This window comes from Panthera uncia, chromosome C2 (genome assembly GCF_023721935.1).
Source record: "Panthera uncia isolate 11264 chromosome C2, Puncia_PCG_1.0, whole genome shotgun sequence".
Lineage (NCBI taxonomy): Eukaryota > Metazoa > Chordata > Mammalia > Carnivora > Felidae > Panthera > Panthera uncia.
In genome coordinates, this window is record NC_064810.1 from 69,877,586 (window position 1) to 69,898,151 (window position 20,566).

Here is a 20,566-nt window from a genome sequence, read left to right on the forward strand (position 1 = left end):
GCCAGAATAGAGGCAACTTGTAAAATGGTGATTTTTAAAATGTACTTTTATTGAAACTAGAAATCTAAGTGACTTGCATTCTAGGGTATGAAGATTATTAGTTCAAATTACTCGGAGGCCACTGACTCTATTTGAGAACTCTTGCAGAACTGGAGCAAAAAAACAGAAATTGACAGGAGCTCAACTTTTTTTTGCCTGGTTAAGCAACAAAAGAAGTAAACCCATGGCTAAATACATATAAATATGTATCAGCTGTATAGTAACAAGGATGCCAAAAAATAAAGGGTAAGTCTTTTTAAACTAATCATTTATACTACAGCATGTCTGACAGAAAGTTAAACTTACCATACAAGGGTTGGCACGTTCAGATTTGGCCTTTTCAACTATGATTCTGGGAGAGAATAAGCCCCAATGCCCTAAGGTATCCACTGAGTGTAATGAATTAACTTCTCTCCTATATAACTCCTATACTAGTAATATACCTTCCTTGAGAGAACTTTGAGAACAATCCCTCAATTTTCTGGGTTGTCATTCAAATGAGGAACCTAGCTGAGAAAGGCTAGCAAAGAGTTAACAGAGATGAGAATTATAAAGGTTTTTCAAAAGTCATCCAGGTATGTGTAGCATCTTCAATACTGACTAAAGAGGTTTATCAGGCCTACAGATGATACAAAGTTGGGGCCAGCACTTAGAAGAACATGATGCAAGAATTTGAAAGTATTGTGGTAAATCAGAGAATTAAAAATGTTCAAAGATACAAGATATGGAAATTAATTATCATTTAGGAGTATAACTGAAACATTTGAGAATTACAGTGGCTACTGACCAAAATGGATACTGAAATGAGAAAAGCCAACCCAACGTTTAGAATAAGATGTGAAAAACCTTGTTTCATGCTCAGTGCCAGGTAGGCTCTAATAAGGGCTATATTTCTACTTGGGGGCTGTGGAGCCAAAATGGAAGGCAGAGAACTTGAGAAAGCTCAAAAGGATTAACAGACTGGGAAAGGCACATAAAACAATCAGAGTTTATTTAGGGAGAAGACAAGGGCAGCATCATAATAGTTTTCAAATATAAAGATTCTTTTTTAAAGACTGCTAAATAACTAGAAAATCTCTACTCTGGAAAGAAGAGAAGTAAGTGTAAGCCACAGGGTGTGGATCTAAGTCAGACAAGGGGAGAACCTTCTAACAGGGAAGATTATTAATAATTTCTTATATATCATATGATTAACAAAGATGGAATCACCATTCCTAGAGGCCTTCAAAAAATAAAATACCACAGGGTTGCAGGCCATATTCCAACTCTGTTATTAAGCTCAAAAGCAGCCACAGACAGTATATGAACAAATGGTAGTGGCTGTGTGCCAATAAATCTATTTCCAAAAAATGTGGCCTACAGGCCATAGCTTGTTGACCTCTACTAGAAGAAGGTTTTAGCAGTGACACTTTTGGGGACTGGGACTGAAATTATTTTAAATGCACATTAGAAAACAGAGTTAACTTTATATTATTTATCAGCCAAAGTAAAATAACTCATGACAAAAAAAATAACCTTTGGTAGGAAAATCAGAACAGCATATCAAACAGAATTTCAATATAAAGAATTAACGCAGGCTCTGTATTTCTAGTATGGTAAATCTTCCAAAAATTTCAAGTAAAATTAATGTTAAATTCAAATAGTTTTATAAGCTTATGTATATTTCATGCAATCCTAGATTTCACACTGCTGTGGGACCATTCTATTGGAAAATTTCAAGTTCCTGGGTATTACGGTAACAAGAGATACCTTAAGAAGCATGAAGGCAGAAGAATGAGGCAGGGTAGCTGCACAGCCCACTTGATTCAACCCTGACAGCGACTAAATTTTAAAAGAGAAAGGGAAGAAACAAACAAAAGGCAGCATTTATGTCAGGCAGGCAGGCAGATCAGGTCAATGAAATTAGAAAAGGAAAGGTCATGGACAAACTTTCAAATGGTTTACTAAAATATTGATAGGGCAGAAGGAATACTAGGGGGAAAAAAACTCCTAACTTATAAAACAGTTTTCCCATCTGTATAATTCAAACTATTTCAATACTTCATACCACATTAACCAAGAAATGAAAGGGCTTTTGGCTTTCGGCTTGGAGGAGGCCAAGGTGCAACTGTCTTTGGTCATCTCAAATCCAGGTTCATCCAACACCAGCTGCCTCCATTATGCTGCCTAAATTTGACCCCAGCGACATCAAAGCCATACACCTGAGGTGCACTGGTGGGGACGTCAGTGCCACATTTGCCCTAGCCCCCAAGATCAGCCCCCTGGGTTTGTCTCCAAAAAGGTTGGTGATGACATTGCCAAGGCAACTGGTGATTGGAAGGGTCTCAGGATTACAGTGAAACTGACCATTCATTCAGAACAGACAGGCTCATATTGAAGTGGTGCCTTCTGCCTCTGCCCTGATTATCAAAGCTCTCAAGGAACCACCAAGAGACACAAAGCAGAACAACGTTAAGCACAGTGGAACCATCATTTTCTACGAGATTGTCAATGCTGCCTGACGGATGTGGCACTGATCTTTAGCTAGAGAACTCTCTGGAACCATAAAGAGATCCCGGGGACTGCTCAATCTGTGGGCTGCAATGTTGATGGCCACCACCCTCATGACATCATAGATGACATCAACAGTGGAACAGTGGAATGTTCAGCTAGTTAAGAACTACAAAGGAAAATATTTTGATAAATGATAGTTTGACAACCAAAAAAAGGGCAGGCATGATTTATTAAAAGTGATTTTAAATAGAACTAAAACTAAGAACATCAAAATTGTTGAGCAAAATTGCCTTAGAAACTACCAAGACTTGTGCTATTCCTCTTATGGGGAAACAAATCCAGTCAAAGAGCTCATTTTAACTGAGCAGAACTGGCATGAGTAAAGACACTATTTTTTCAACACTGATCCAAATTAGAGTTATTATAATTCCATATACCACCTCTGATGTGAAAAAACAGAGGAATGAGGATTCTGTGTCATGCCTTGCAGATGAACCAGCATTTCATTTCTGCCTCTATGTCCAAATGACCTACATGAGTGTAAGAGGAATTTTCCTTTTCTTTGAATCCTTTATCCTTTCACCGACCTACATACAACTAGAAATATTACATGTATCGTCAAGTATATTAAAGGTATAATTAGAGACAGTAAGTGTTAGAATCTATTGTACAGAATTATGATTACAGATAAAACCCAAAGCATGACAATTCTTTAATTTGGTAAAGAGTGGAAATCAGAGAAGACAGGACTTTCATCACAAAGGGGACTGGATAAGATTGGACCTATTACAACAACAAAATGCCAGTCAGTCTTAAATATATTGAAATCTTTATACATTAAATAACTTTTAAAAATTTAAACTAGGATCACAAATATGTGAATCAGGGAACAATTGACCTTATTAAGCACATGTGGGTGTTCAGAAAAACATGTGTAGATGATCAATAAAATGAATACAACAATTTTTAATGACAGTTGATAGATAGCAATGTTTCTTTTTGGGGAGGGTGGGCAAAAAAAATTTTTTTAAAGTAACATTGTAACCTAATCTATCAAAGGAAATATACCAAAGAACAAGATTGTGACAACAGTCATATCGTCACCTCTTCAGTTTTCCTGGGCCTCCTTATAACCAAATGTACAGAAATTACTGTCAATCTCAAACATAAAAAGGCTAAAAGCCACTATTTTGGCAAAGGAGGACAAAAAAAGTGGAAAAGAAGAGGATGCGAAATGAGCCTAGATACTCTCTAGTTTCTAGAGATGAGATACAGATGCGGATTGGATATAGATGAAAACAACAGAAGCCTGGAGGGCAGCCCTAAGAGCATGTTAGTGTCATGGATATTAAACATCACTAATACTTATTTCAGATCTTGTATTTCAAGGTCTTTAAATGAAATCCAACATTTACACCTTGCTATACATCATCAGACCTTTTCATCATGAAACAGTTTAATGAGCAATTTCAGATGCATAGCATTTATGTGTTCATTCAGGAAATATTTATTGAGCACTTAATATATCCCAGGAACGATGACAGGAACTGACTATACATAGGTAAATGCAACAGAGATTATCCCTGTGCCCATGAAGTTTAGAGTCTGGTAGTCTAATAGGGAAGAGACCTAAAACAATAAACATCCACCTAAATGAACTATGAAGAGAAAAAATAACAATGGAGACAAATTTGATTTGGGGGTTGTAGGCTGCAGAAGAGTCATTTTTAAAGATCTAACATTTAAGCAGATACCTGATAGATGAGTAGAAATTAACCAAGGAGTATATACAGGGAAGGAGAGGCATTCCATGCTGAGGGAAACAGCATGTGCAAAAGGTTGTGAGGTAGAAACAGGCTTGCTGTATTTGAAAAGCTGAAAAAATGCTGGTGCAGAATGAGCCCTGAGCCCAGAGATGACAGAGAGTATGCAGGGGCTTGCAGGCTGTGTTAAGAAGGACTTTATTCTACCATATGAAGCTACTGAAGAGAAAGAAGTCTTGAGAAAAGCAGAGGTATGATTTAAAAATACGACTCTTTCTGCAAAATACGACTCTTTCTTTTCTGCAAAGTGTTGGATACTATTTGGCATACAAAAATATGTGAGACACTGTCCTTTTAAAGGCCATCTCATTTAGGTCAAACATGAATACTGATAAGTAAAATACAAGGGTATGTGTTTTGAAAATGGCTGAAAGCCATTTCAAATTTCACACCAAGGGGATCTGTTTTTCCAAATTCCACTTTTTCCTTGACAAAGAAGTGTGGCCACTCAGACTTATGTCACTTCCTATACATTATTAAATCTCATCTTCAGTCTCCTAAATTGCTTTCCATTATAGTGTGAGAGGCAATACACCATGGTGCTTAATAAATAGTAGGTTCTCAAGTCAGCCAGATCTGGATTTGAACCCAATCTTGCACTTACTAGCTATGTGACCTCGGACAAATCTCATTCTGGACAAAATATCTGTGCCTCAGTAATCATTTGTAAGATGGTGATCAGTTTAACCTTAACTTTTAAGATCGCTGTGAGGAATAAATGAGATAATTCTGGTAAAGTGTCTGGATCATCACAGGCTCTCAGTATTTTTGTCCATTAATTTAAATCATTTGCTTCTCATATCAATTAATTTCCACAAAAACTCCAGAAGGTGGTGGTTTTATTTACCTGTAAGACTGCCCAATTAAAATGTGCTTTATCCATCTCAAAGGAAATGATAACTGCAGAACATACATAAATTTTGACAATGGACGTTTATGTAAGAAGGACCTCCTGCTGAAGTATGCACTTCACGCAGGAGTATGTACAAGGGCGGCAGTTACCAGCACATGAGACAGGAATTGCTACACACAGACTTTTGAACTGCTAGTTTTCAATACTACTATAAAAAATATCATAAAACATGATGGGGAAAGCAATTATGTGAATGTTAGAATTCTCTTGCAAGGCTGACAAAAATAAGATTTTTTAATACTGCTCTTATGTTATACTCATTTTCTGCTGAAGAAACAGGCAATAAAAGTAAACTGGTGTTAAAAAACGATCAGTAGATAACATTCCGAGTTAATGTTTCCCAAAGTTTAAAAAATGGGCATAGAGGGATAATCTTGAGATGTAAGTATTTTTGAAAAGTTTGGGATTTTCAGTAGCTTAAAATAGACAATAAAATAGGATGGCAAATATACAGTTGTGTAATTAGTGTCATGCAGGAAAGAAATCCATTTAACACACAGGTGACTCATGAGCCAAATTAATGATTAATAAAGTAAGTGCACCTAGAATTAGAAATGACGTCTAAAAAAGTAATGTGCCCTCTCCTCCCAACCCACATCCAAAGCCAATATGGTTTGCAGTGTGAATGTTTTACTTCTGGAAACACTAACAAAGGTATTTGAATCATAGCTGCAGAACACTGGAACACTGGTAAGTCATGAACAGTAAAGCAGGGAAACAGTTCTAGCTATTTACAAAGTATTTAGTAATGACGCTCATCATGTTTTATGGTACGTAGCTAATTTCTGAATGAAAAGTATAATTACTATTCTCCAAACTCTAGATATAACAATATATAACTCCGTTTTGTGCAAGGCTCTTACCACTAACAAGGCACTATCATCAGTGTGCTGAGACCTTCTGGATGGGAAGGGACACTGGAGAGGCAGAGAGAAAGGAAGCAATGTCAAAAACAAACGATGCACACACGTGACATATTTCACAAATAACACAAGCAAAGAGGTATATTAAGACATAATGAAGATGCTAACATATAGGATTGCATTCACAATCATTTTGAATTCTTGTATCATAAAAGCTAATAAATTGATTCTGAGTAATGATTTTCTTCCAAACAGCTTAATTCCAAATATGATCTGATTGCTTAAAAACTGACTAAAGCAAGGAGGCAACAGGGATTATTCTCTATTCACAGAAGAGAAAGCTGAAGTATAGGCACAGCAGTAACAAAGAATTTGTGGTCATTTAGTGAGTCAGTCACAAATTAAAACAATAAACCCAGGAGTCATGATTTCTAGTCTATGCATCTCTTCATTACCTTTCTCAGACAAGAGGACAACTAGAAATTTAAAAATTGCACACCATATTTTCCTGAGGAGCTTTAATTTTTAAATAATGAATTTCTCCAGAATGACCATTAAGAAGGAAATTTGGGGGTAAGAAAAGGTTATTAACTTATCAAACTTTGTTAAAGGTTTGTTCCTTTATTATTACCATGTGAACAAAAGATGACTGAAAAGGCTGAGTGAATCTTTCAGGTATAAGAACAATGCCTAAATTCTGAGATAAACAAGAAGTAGTAATCGTATGTCTAGTCAATAAGGAAAAAAACCTTATAATGGATCATTTAAAACATTTCAAACAATGCATTTTACATTCCAGAATCACTTGTGTTTTAAAAACTCTATGGTGAAACTTAATGCTTGTCAAACCCTGTGTGTTAGGTTTTCACGTAATTTATTTTACAGAAAACAGATTCAAAATTCACATGAAACAATGCCTTTAAGCATTTTTAAGGAAGCGGTGATCATAAACTGAAAACATGAGAAGGCAAAATATAAAGAAAAATGGCTTTAAAAACCGACTACAATACAAATACTTATTTAATAAGTTTCATTTTAACAGATCAAAATAGGTATATTTTAAAAAAGGTTAAGCAATTTTACATGTTAACTTGTAATGAAAATGTACTATTTAATATTATAAAACTACTGTGTACACCGTGTAATCAATAACACACACACTCAGGAAATGAGCCCTGGAGCTGAGATGTATGTGGTATCTTTTTGTTCAATACCAACACCACGTACCGGTGCCAGATAGAGCTCCCAGGACTACTTCTCACTACACAGTATGGTTTGAAAATGGATGAAGAAGATACTTCTAGTGGGGATGGAAGAAAGAAAGAAATAACCTCCAGATGGATTCATACAGACTAAAAAATCCTTGGTCTATAAACTTGGATAAACTCCCTGGCCCGTGTCTTCTTCTCCTTGAGTAAGTAGAATTTTGTGAGGAGAAAAGGAAAATGGCAATATTTTGATCACTGAAAACACATGATAATCACATGCAAACATTTCATTTCCATTGTAATAAAAAATTCCAAAGGAAAGGTGGTTATATAGACTTACCTCACCATCTAAGGGGGATTGCTGTTTTTGTGGACTTTGTGATGCTTTGTGCTATATATCCCCAAGACCCCCCAAAAGAGGGAAGTTGGTTAGAATCTGGAACACTGGAAATGATAAATTCTATTTACCAAAATAATCACCCACATTAATTTCTGTCTCTCTTGTGTGCAGCACTTTGCCAGATTTACTGGTCAGAAGATGTCACCCTTTCCCTTAAACAGTTTACAATTTAAACAAGGAAGATCAATAAACTAACAGACAGTACTTCATATGTCTATAAGCATCTACAAAAATACAAAAAGCATGTTTTTTATATGTACATGCAAACAAATATAGTCCCAATCAGAATAGTGATCTCTCACTATATTCTCTCAATGAACTCATTCTCTCTTTCTCTAGTGCTAACACCTTTAGCTTTCTCTCATCGGCCAATTTTCAGGTTTGCGTTTTCAACTGCCTGTGGAAACTCTCTATTTGGAAACCCATGGTCACCTCATGTTCAACATGTTCAAAAACAAACCCATAAATTCCCAGATTAACTGGCTCTTTTCCCCAATTTGCTAATTTCTATTACTATGTCAAATAATAATTATACCACCTGTATAGTCAGTGTTTTACAATGTATTCTTATATACATTATCTCAAGTGATTCTTTTTACTAAGATACACAAACATCATAATCATATTCTTTTTAAAAATTTTTAAATGTTTATTTATTTTTGAGACAGAGAGAGAGAGAGCAGGAGAGGGACAGAGAGAGAGAGGTGGAGACACAGAATCGGAAGCAGGCTCCAGGCTCTGAGCTGTGAGCACAGAGCCCATTGCGAGGCTTGCACTCATAAACTGTGAGATCATGACCTGAGCTGAAGTCGGACGCTTAACTGACTGAGCTACCCAGGCACCCCCATAATCATATTCATTTAAAGACAAAAGAACTGGGGACAAAAGAAGTTATATGACATGTGCAAAGTCCACAAATTTGTAAGTAGCATAAATGAGATCTGCCCCTACATCTTCTGACTCCAAATCCTACGTTCTTTCCACAAAACTAGACTCCTTTTCAAACTCTTCTTTTAGCCTCAAAATCTTGCTTTGGGATCTCCTTTATTTTCCTACTCCTCTTCAATGATTTATTCAACATTCACTACATCTATGTATAAAACATAATAATGCCTCTCTTAAAATCTCTAATTTATAAAATCCATTGCGGTGGTAGGGGGCGCAGCACTCAGCACACTAGAAGTACTAGGTGCACCTATAAGAATTCTGAAATAGTTAATATTTAATAGTTAAATACTACACCTATGAGGAAACTAAAGGCACAGTATGATTCAGTAACTTTCCCAAAGCCAAGCACATAATGAGTAGCAAAGCTGGATTCAGATTCATATTTCTGATTCTTTTTTTTAAGTTTATTTACTTATTTTTTTAGGTTTATTTATTTTGAGAGAGAGAGAGAGAAAGACAGCGAGCACAGCAGGCAAGGGGCAGAGAGGAGGAGAGACAGAATCCCAAGCAAGCTCCACACCATCAGTGTAGAACCCAATGTGGGGCTCAAACTCATGAACTGTGAGATCATGACCTGAGCCAAAATCCAAGAGTTGGATGCTTAACTGACTGAACCATCCAGGCCGTCCCTATTTACTTATTTTTGAGAGAGAGAGAGAGAGAGAGAGCGAGCAGGGGAGAAGAAGGGGGAGGGAGAGAGGGAGAGAATCTCAAGCAGGCTCTGCACTGTCAGTGCACAGAACCTGACGTGGGGCTCAAACGCATGAACCGCTGAGAGCATGACCTGAGCTGAAATCAAGAGTCAGACGCTTAACCGACTGAGCCACCCAAGTGCCCTCAGAAATATCTGGGCTCTTACCATTGTGTAACACTGCCTCTCCTTAGGAACCTCAGAAATCTTCTGGTGTTATGCCTTCATTCTGCACCCTAGTCTGACTTGCAATTACTATTTCATTTTCCTCATCTCTTTCTAACAGATTCAAACACAAGCAGATTAGTTTTTAGAAGTATCTTTCCTCTCATGTTTTTCTCCTGCTTAAGAACTTACAACTGTTCTCTTCTACCTAACAGATCAAGATCAAACTCTTATTTGACATTTAATCAAAACTGTCTACAATGTGATTATCTCTTACTAGCTATGTGATGTCTACAGAAGGCAAGTTAAAAGATAAATGAGTTAATGTAGAATGCACAGAATAGTGCTTAGGATATAGTATGTGTCAGCCATCATTATTTACTGACAGTCAGTATAGCATTCTGATCACAGATGAGGGTTTGGAGCCAGCCTTCTTTTTTCTTTAAAGAAACTTTTCATTTTTGGTCAACCTTACTTCCATTTTCTGTTCAGCCTGTCTTGAGAACCCTTGCTCTGCCACTAACTAGGTGAGTATTTAACCTAGGCAAACTGTCATCCTCTCTGAGCTTTAGAGATCATCATAATGGGCTTGATACATTTGAAAAAAAGAGAATTTTTATCATGTGTACGATACTTAAAGAAAATGGTCTTTGGCTAGTTGAAACACAAGAGAGAAAGCTTTTGGAGGCCAAGAATGATTCATTCATTCAATCATTCCTTTAACAAATGTTTACTGAGCTTTACTATGGGCTGACACCTGCTAACATCTAGGGATGGAGCGGCAAATAAACAAGACAGATACACTCCTGGTCTTCATGGTATTTACAGATAAATGGAAGAGACAGATATCGAACAAACAAAAATAGAAATCACTATTATGAAGAGAAAAATCCAAGGTGACTTCCAAACAAAAAGACTTTAAATGATACAGGCAAAAAAAAAAAAAAAAAAAAGAACCAGGTTTGGATGAACTGTAGAGGCTGCAAACTTTTAAAAAACAAAAAAAGAAAGAAAAAGTATTAATAGGGGTTGCTACCCGAGTAGGTGTGGAGAGAACAGAAAGGAAAGAATCAAAGATGATTCTCAAGTATTAAGCCTGTGACCCTCACACAGTTTTGGTGCTCGCCAGAGTGAGGAAGTCAGATGGGCTCAGATAACAATAGTTCACATCTGCATGGCACTTTAAGGTTTACATGGCACTGGCACTTTCATGATCTTATCGATCTTTGTTAACAGACTGAAGACGTGGCAGGTGGAGAGTAAAGTGAGATGTCTAAAGATAGATTGCTAATTAAGCAGCAAGAGACTACTGTCTCAAGTACAAGATGACCACTTCTCAGCCTACCCTACAGGAGGACAATTCATCTAATCACAAGCAGGAGACAGTTATGCTATATACTCAAGATTTCTTACAGTGAGAAAAAAGAAAGTTGACACTTTAATTAAGACAAACACTGACAGCCTCAGCAAAACAAATAAGCACTTACTTCTAAAACTCTTTAGGAATTTCAATGAAATTTGACAAAATTTCACCTTGACAAAGTCCAGGACAGCATCTCTTTGAATTTGCTTGGTCCTTATTTTCTCTTCCTCATACTGTAGGGCCGCAAGCTGTGCCTCTCTCCGAGTACGCTCTACTAATTGTTCTCTTCTCCGAAGAATTTCCAAGTCTGCATGTGGTAACTGGAACAAAAGTATTTTGCATGTGCAAGTGGGGCTAAAGGTTAACTTATCAATATTCTTAATCAATTCAGGGAACTACTACTTACTCAAGCAATTTCTACTTTGCAGTCACCTAGCATTTCTTTAAATGTGTGTACTGCTAATCATCTCCCATCTTTTCACACTGTGTTCTTATTTGCACTATAAAGCCATCATGTCAGTAAAGATTTATTTTCTGTCTAGGGTCTAAAAGCACCGTTAGCAAGTATCAGGTTCACATGTTACATTAACTGTATTTTACAGACGACAGGTAGTAAAGTTTACAGATGTCTGGCAATTAATGGTAATTTAAGCATTATAAAAATAGAAAATCATTTTAGTTTAAAAAAAATCAAAACTAAAACAGAAAAACAACAACAACAACAACAACAACAACAACGACAAATTTACCTGACTGTGACTTGGTGACAGTGACATGAGAGAAGATGGCTCAGATGAAACCCTGACCCAAAAAAGAAAAAAAGGAAAGAGAAAATTCTTTGGTAAGGCAGGCAGTATATAAAAGACAAGTAAAATTTTATTGTTAATGTAGCTTTCTATTAATCAATAGGCAAACTGGTCAGCAATGAAAGACTGCCTGCATTTTGTAAACCTGAGCCCAAGTCATTAAATTAAGCTACAGGAATACCTGATGTCGCCAACTCACATTTCATGTGATGATATCACTGATCAAGCTACAGAGAGTCAACAACAATCTATGTCAGCCAGTGCTGACCAGACATTTGAGATCACTTTCCAAATAGCATCATTTCTTAAGAGCATACATAGCTATTATCTTTTTCATTACCATGGCTGAAACAAGATACATGTAAATAGAGATCGTTTTATATACAAAGTTAGTTTATCAACCAAAATCTGGAATATGGCAGAACCTGGCCACTGTACCTGCGCTCCTCCTCCCATCTTCAACTGAGGTAGCAATTTTAATAACAAAAGTAAAGATTCTGTTGATTTTTATTTTTAAGAAAAAGACGAAACCTGATTTGTTGCTTAAAAAAAAACCAAACCAGTAAAAGTTGCTTCTCAGTGTTATCAGTGCTAAATCTTTTTTTCAAGGATTTTATTTATTTATTTATTTTTAAGTAATTTCTATACCCAAAGTGGGGCTCAAAACTCACAACCCTGAGATCAGGAATTGCATGTTCTACCAACTGAGCCAGCCGGGTGCCTCTACCAATGCTAAATCTTACAATTTGGTGTTTATCTTTTTTCCTGAATTGGATTTAGTGTTTCAAGTGTCTGCTACTCATTTGTGTCTCTGAACTAACAACGTTGGGAGTAAGTCGCTTTTTGACATTTAGCACCTAAAATTTTAAACTATGATTACTCGCCCGTCAGGTTGATTTTAATGCATTCGATCGGTGTGTTACAAGGCAAGAAAAGGGAAAAAAAAAAAAAGTCCCCCAAATCCCTCAAAGCTCTAGTAGTTTCTTATTACTAACTAATAATAATACAGATTCATCAACGTGGCTTTTAGGATTCTCATCCCATTTCAGAAACATGCCCACCATGGAATCTTTTTCCAGCAAGGTCTCCTCAGTTATTATACGTTAATTCCTTACTTCAAGCCTTTTGTATAGATTCCAACCTATGGAGATGTTCTTAGAAAAGGTCTTTTTTAGAATCTTTTTTTTTTACAATGGGACTTTTCCTCTTGATGTATATGTGTAGTCAGTACTTCTTTTGCATTTATCAACTATGATTCGTGTCATTTTTTTGTACAATATTTTTCAGATGCAAACATAGAAACGAACAATCCTTGAGCTCCTACCATGCCCTACATATGCCCTGTGAAGTACTTTACGCACAGTGTTTCTCAATTACTCCTCATGCAATCTTATGGAGTAAGAACTATTAGAATCTTCACTCTATATTTGGGAAGCTGAGAAATGGAAGTTAAGTAACTTTTCCAAGGTGATGCAGCCAGTAGTCCTTATCTATCTGATTTGAGTTCTTATCTCTGACTTGATGGTAGTTTGCTCTCTCATCTTCTAGGTACGAAGCCTATGAGAACTGGAGAGGCCTGAGAAATCATGGAGTCCAAACCACTAACTTTACAAAGGAGAAATCTGAGGCCCTCAGAGGTTTAGTGATGGTTACTGTAGGCAGAGCCCGGATGAGAATTCAAGCCACCTGACTTGGAGATTAGTGGCTGATACTATACCACACCTCCCCACTCTACAGCGGCAGAATGTAGGAAGGAGAAAGTGAAGAGCACAGAGATCTAAAAGCAATATGGACACACATACAGGAAAAAAAAGACCTGCAATGGCCAAAACTAAGCTGTGAAAGTTAAAGATGGTGGCAGAGCATGAAGCATGGCATATGAGAGAATAAAAGTGGTAGCGAAGAAGACGTCTGAGAACTGACAGCTCCCTCAAGCCGATCACCAGGTGCTAATATGGGCCCCTCATGGCTTGGGTGCTCCTTGGTGCCACCACGCTGCTTCATTTGTACGTTTGACCTTTTCATCTATGAGTATGTTTCTCAATAGCAGTGTCACAACATTTTGGATAAATTTTCTGTTATACGAGATTGTCCTGTACATTACAGGCAGTTTAGTCTTAATGCCAGTAACACCTTTGGCAACCAAGTCCCAACAAATAAACACATTTTTTAAATATCCACTACAACCTATTGAGAAACACTGGCTTACCCTAAACTTTCCTAAACTAAAAAATATAATATGTAAAAAAGCAAAATTTAAGTCACACTACTGTTCTCTTTCTTTCCACATTTCTTTTCTTATATTGGTTCCAAATCTTTGAATAATTCACAAAATTCTTTTTTTTTTAAATTTTAGTGCATAAAAAAATGTTTTGAAAAAAATTGTTTTATATAACCTCAAGAGTCTGGCCATATTTCTTACTTTACCCTAAAAAAGTTTTGACAGAATAAATTATAATTAAAAAAAATTTTTTTAAATGTTTATTTATTTATGAGAGAGAGAGAGAGACAGAGTGCGAGCAGGGGAGGAGCAGAGAGAGAAGGAGACACAGGATCTGAAGCAGGCTCCAGGCTCTGAGCTGTCAGCACAGAGCCCAACGTGGGTCTCCAACCTGCGAACCGCGAGATCATGACCTGAGTTGAAGTCTGACGCTTAACCAACTGGACAACCTAGGTGCCCGATAATTTTTTAAAGGTACAGAATAAATTACTCAATAACTCCCTTAGGCAAGGTTTAAAATAAAACTGAAGCTGGGCAAAAAACTTCCTTCAATTTTTACTAATCTTTCCCAATCTTTATCACTCCTAGTCAGTACATTCTTAGTCAAAAGTTTAGAGAAAAGTGGGCTGGTGGGGTAAGATTTAGCTGGAATATAACCAATAAAGAATGAGACACAAGTGAGTCTGGGAGTAGCAACATGGTATCGTAGTTAAAGGCATGGACTTTAGAATTAGTTGTGACGGAGTTCGAATCCAGGGTTTGTCACTTGCTAGTGGATGGCTGTGAATATAAATGGAAAACTACTAGGTCTGAAAGCACAGGCTCAGATAAGCGAAGAATTCCTCAGTACTGGCAGAGCAAAAATTTCTAAAAAGTAGTAAAAACAGGAACTCTGGGTTAAGGTTTAGTAGACAGATTTTTGGCTCCTATGATCTCCACCCCTGGTGTTACTCCAGTAAATATGTTACAAGTCAAAAAGGACTCTGCAAATGAAATTAAGGGTACTAACTGGTTGACCTTAAAATGGAAAGATTATCCAAGTGGGAGTAATGTAATCACAGGAACCCTTAAAAGCACAAGAGAGCAGGGCTGAGGGAGGGGCACTGGAGGGAAGTGGTCGAAACCACAAACTGCCAGCTATAAGACAAATAAGTAATTAGGGATGTAACATACAACATAATGACTACAGTTAGCCCTGCTGTTGATACATACGACAGTTGTTAAGAGAGTAAACCCTAAGAGTTCTCATCACAAGGTGAAAACAAATTATTTTTTATTGTATCTATGAGATGATAGCTATTAACTAAACCTACTGTAATCGTTTCACAATATATGTAAATCAAACCATCACTCTGTACACCTTATATACAGTGACATATGTCAATTATTTCTCAATAAAACTGGAAAAAAAAAAGAAGGCAGGAAAGTTTGTGGGATGTGACAAAAAGGGAAATCAAAGAGATTCAAAATGTGATAAGAAATAGATTCAAAACAGCTTGCCAAAGCTGACTTGAAGATGGAGGGAGCTGTGGATCAAGGACCTTGGATAGACTCCAGGAGCTAAAACTGAGTCCCAGTGATAGCCAGCAAAGCAACAGAGACCTCAGTCTTATAACTAGAACTGAATTCTGCCAACAACCTGGATGAGCCTGCAAGTGGGTTCTCCCCCAGTGTCTCCAGGTAAGAATCTAGGCCACCCAGTACATTGGCTTTGGCTTGCCAGACCCTAAGTGGAGAATGAAGGCAAGCCTACCCAGACTGCTATTCCACAGAACTGAGTTACTACATTTTAAGCTGCTAAATTTGTGGTAATTTGTTGCATAAACATTAAAAAACTAATACATAATGAAACTGAAAAAAAAAAAAAAAAGCTGGCTTTCACCTTGAGGGTTTCTACTAAATTCCAGAGATCTTGAGCCTTCCTTATGATAGATGCAGGAGGTAAGAAGGACAGGAGATGAAGTGTGGGCCCGATCAAAGTGGAAAAACACAATAGGATACCCCTGTGTGAAACTGAAATCTCAAAAGACCACACCCTCAATATAAGGACACAAGGCAAATAAAAAGCCTTTCTGAGATAAATTTCAATTTCAAAGATTTGAAATTTAGGGGCACCTGCATGGCTCAGTCAGTTAAGTGTCTGACTCTTGATTTTGGCTCAGGCCAAGATCTCACAGTTGGTGAGATCAAGACCTATGTCAGACTCTGCACTCACAGCTCGCTCTCTCTCTCTCTCTCTCTCTCAAAATAAATAAACATTAAAAAAAAAGATATGAAATTTAACTAAGTCCCCATGAACTAACCTATGAGACTATAAAAGGCCAATTAGGAGATTTCTTTCTTTCACTATTCTCCCATATTTTCTACCCATCTATATCTCAGTTCCCAAAACAACTTTAACATCCTATCAAGTATAAGTAAAGAACTAGGTATGACACTTTCCATAAAGGAGATTTACTGTTGTTTAAGAACAAGTATGTCAAGTTTACTACTTTAAGACTTCATACAGGGGTGCCTGGATAGTTCAGTTGGTTAAGCGTCTGAATCTTGATTTTGGCTCAGGTCATAATCTCACAGTTTGTGGGATTGAGCCCCACATTGGGCTTTGAGCTGAGTGTGGAATCTGCTTGGGATTCTCTTTTTCTTTGTGTGTGTGTGTGTGTCTGTCTGTCTCTCTCTTTCTCTCCCTCTACCCCTCTCCCTGGCTTGCAGTCTCTCTCTCTCTCTCTCTCTCAAAAATAAAAAAATTACAAAAAAACCCAAGCAAACACAAAGTGGTTAAAAACAAAAACAAAAAACTTCATACAAAATAGAGGAAGCAAAGACCCAAAGGCTGTGAATTTTTCAACTACTGTGATACAGTGTCTGGCAAGAAACTTTGGAATTCAAGAATAAGCAGCAGTGCTCTAAGCAGTCAAGTTAATTTTAGAAATATTCTGTGAGGCACTAAGCGTAGTGAAACGATCATCTCAATTGAGATATAATGAGGATACATATTGCTGTCTCCGTCTAGCTCCCTGTTTCTAGCCAAAAGTTTAAGGCAAAAAATTTTTTCAGGACTCCTGAAATTTATTTAGCCCTCTTAGTGCATAAATCCAGACATCACCACAAAATCTCCCTGCTATTAAGTACCTTCAAATCAAATAATTGTACAAGTAATGGTTTAGGCAGTCTGAATTTAGAATCAATAAATCAATTTTACTTCTTTTTCTATTGCATGAGCAAAAAGCACACTGTCACTCGGCTCTGAATACATGGTTTCTAAAACACACAGTATCTAAGTATCTTCATCATACACAAATCTGCACAAAACCAAAATCATTTCATGCTCTCACTGATGAGTTTTAAAGACAGAAACAATTGAAGAGAACTGTTTTTTTCAAACCTGTTTTGATGTGAATATCTTCTCATGTCTTCTGTTTTTTGAAACTCCCTCAGAGGTACTGGCTTTATGGGTGAACCCTAGGCCAAAAGAGCAGAAATAAATCAATTTAACATATGTATCCACAACACTGTGACTACATAGTTCACAGATGACTTGGCATTTAAAGATTTGTATATTACACTAAAAAATAGTTCAACAAAATCTTCAAATGTAAATTTTTACGTTTAAAAGCATTCATTATAAGCTATATTACTACTTTGGTTAACAAAACACTATGTATAGCCCAAAAACACTTATTCTTAAAAAAGTGGGTTTCCTTCTCCCTGTATTATGTAAATTACACTGACCATACAGTAATACTCACTGACCATAGAGTAATATTTAGTAATATTTAGTAAGGTGTTCAAACTTGAGAAGATCTTAGGTGTCACCTCATACAAATTTCCATTCAGAACAGGAATTTCTACCTGCACTACTCTAACCTGTGCTCAGCCTCTCTCAATATTTCTAGTAAGGGGGAGTTCACTGGGCAGATTCCATTTCTTTACTTCACCATCACAAATTGTTACTTATGTTTAGTCATACAAATAGTCCTGCGGATATTGGTGGAATATTAAGATAAAGCAAAAAGTAACTTCTCTTTATGGTAAAATATGGTGTTAACTAAAAGAAAAACACTGGCAACTTTATTTATAAACTAAAGGGTAAAGGTCATTTCAAAAAAAAAAACATCACCGAGAAAAATTAAACTGGACTCAGTGATATGGACCACATACTGAACAATAAAATTATAAATCAAAGGTAAAGGCTTATAGGTTATCACAACATGTATTCTGTCAAATAAGAATGTATAGAAGCAATACAACCTTATTTCAACACCAAAAATAATCATTAAAAACTGGGTATTCTTAAAGGGAAAGAAAACCACCTTATCCAAAAAGGGTATCTGAAAATCAAGTGTAAAATTATTTATAGTCTATCGCCAAGAAATGGGTACATCACATAGAATTAGAAAATCTTTGATGAATTACTGCAAAAGGCTAAAGCAGACTCCCTTGAAGTTTAGGCCTGAGGATCATACAAAATGAGATATAATTCTAGAACCCTGATCAAAGAATAATTATTCTAATTTCAGTGAACATTGGGTTTTAAAATAAACAAAAATCTCTCCTATTATGTTAACATCAGTGACTTAACACTCTGGTTTTACAATACTGCAATTATCTGCAATTATTGTAGGAGGTACATGAAATTTTCATGATAAAATGAATGTGACATTGGTTTCATTTTGAAAATGTCATATCCTATAAATATAAGCTATACCTTATTTTATCACAATACCTCTATATTTGTGAGAGGTATTATAACAAAATTAAACAATAGCAGAGTATTTAAAATCTCATATAGATTCGGTTTTTTTTAACAACTCTTTTTTCAGATAGTATTCAAGAATATAAAAAATACTTCTTCACTGGCTGTTAAACCATCTAAAATAATGCTGCTTCATCATATTTTTATAGGTGCTAAATTGTAGAAAACCTTATGACACAGAAGTCATAAAGAGGGTTATGACATAGAATCATAAAGACTACCACACAAGTATAGCTGGAATTAAAAAAAAATTTTACAAAATAGTAATGGCTTTAACAAATGATACTGCAATTTTTCAGTAGTATAACAGGCATTTTTACTTTTAATAGAGATACCTCATCTCTGCAGTCTAACTACCATAAAATGATCAAAGAGAAAGACCACAATGAAAGAAAAACAATTCCCTTTAAGATTACAATGTGCATTAAATTTTAATTTTTTTGCAAAGCAGTTGTCCTTCGCGCTAACAAGAATGTTCATGGCCTGAATCACACGTAGTTTCATTAGTCACCTGGTACACTGCTATTTCTGGGCTGCAGGACTTTGATTTATACAATTTTATCCAACTTCACATACAAGAGTGTCTTCTGAACACCAACAAAAACTACTATGTTCAGAAGTCTTCAGACAGGAAGACTGAAGGATTTTTTTTAAGGAATGATAATATCACTCCACAGCACACCCCACTTGAGTGATTATTCTCGATTTCTAAAAGGCTAAATACATCATTCTCTAAAAAGGCCCCAAGTGTTTCTCAAATAACCCCTGCTCAGAGCCTGGGACCAATTCCAGACATTAACATCACACACACTGAAGTGGAGCCATTCCATTATGCTGACTAGATACACTGAAGAATGCAATTTCCACTGAGACCCTTGGGGGATTGGCAGAGATTCTACAGTGGGCTGAATGCTTATTTGTTTTCTAGGGCAACTCAATGCTCCACTAGAAGAGACACCCAAGAATGATAATGGCAAACAATTTATATTCTGTGCGACTTGGCATAAAAGCTCCAATACAATTAAGCACATAACAAAAATTCTATGGTTAAGTTTGTATGTGCTCCAAAGTCAGCAGTTTGGTTTGATTCTTAATTACTGATCAAACTATGATTTACTAGTTAGTAACAATAAAAAAGCACTAAGAACAACAAAGAAAAAGCATTACATTCTTTGTACTTTCTTTAAAGGCGTAGGATACTCTTAGGACTCCTCATTCTTCAAAATTCTGAAATCTGTCTTTTTATTTGAAAAATAAAGCTAACCCCTACTTCAGACTATTGTCTGATTTTTTACAATAAACCTGAAAAATTCAATCATGAAATTGGAACTGAACATCATAAAACAAATAATTAGGCTTAAAGCAACAAATCACTGATACAACTGAAATTTATGCCACCATGAACTGTTTTACTAGGGGACAGCAACAGATTTTGGCTTAAATGTGTGTAGTACCTCATGAGAGATTCGCCGTTGTTCAATATATGCCATAAACTGGGAACTGAGGCTGTCTGAGTCCAGGCCCTTGGGCTGTCTCATCTCATCTTCTTCCTCCTCTGCAGTACAGCTGTCGATGTAGTCGATCTGATCCAGATCATGTTCCACTGTCCACACCACACACACACAACAGTCAAATTCAATAGCCAATAAAGACATTCAGTTGTATTCTTTCCTTTTCCCTAACACCTTCTACTCTGAAAGCAGGAGGAATGAGAAGTGTAAATTGGGTAAGCCTTTCTTTTACAGTCCATGGCCACTCACAAAAATAAGTTCCAGAAAAATCTTAGTCCTAATTCACTAAAGAATACAGTAATTGATAGTAATTACAGGACTACAAACCTCTAATATATATATGTATATATATATATATATATATAT

The 20,566-nt window shown here is 36.4% G+C and overlaps 1 protein-coding gene across 6 annotated transcripts in view; it reads right to left on the minus strand.

Annotated features, from left to right (window-relative positions):
* The window catches only part of LRCH3 (leucine rich repeats and calponin homology domain containing 3), a 118,280-nt gene that overhangs the window by 25,180 nt on the left and 72,534 nt on the right, over nt 1–20,566 (minus strand). For 2 of the 6 annotated variants that reach the window (XM_049628323.1, XM_049628321.1), the window contains exons 9-15: nt 20,144–20,292; nt 17,319–17,395; nt 11,656–11,707; nt 11,077–11,226; nt 7,680–7,730; nt 6,132–6,185; nt 1,789–1,860 (exon numbers count right to left, since the gene is read on the minus strand). In XM_049628323.1, coding sequence (XP_049484280.1) covers nt 1,789–1,860; nt 6,132–6,185; nt 7,680–7,730; nt 11,077–11,226; nt 11,656–11,707; nt 17,319–17,395; nt 20,144–20,292 — 605 coding nt within the window. The remainder of the gene's footprint in view (nt 1–1,788; nt 1,861–6,131; nt 6,186–7,679; nt 7,731–11,076; nt 11,227–11,655; nt 11,708–17,318; nt 17,396–20,143; nt 20,293–20,566) is intronic. The other 4 variants (XM_049628326.1, XM_049628322.1, XM_049628325.1 and 1 more) reach the window with 3 other exon arrangements.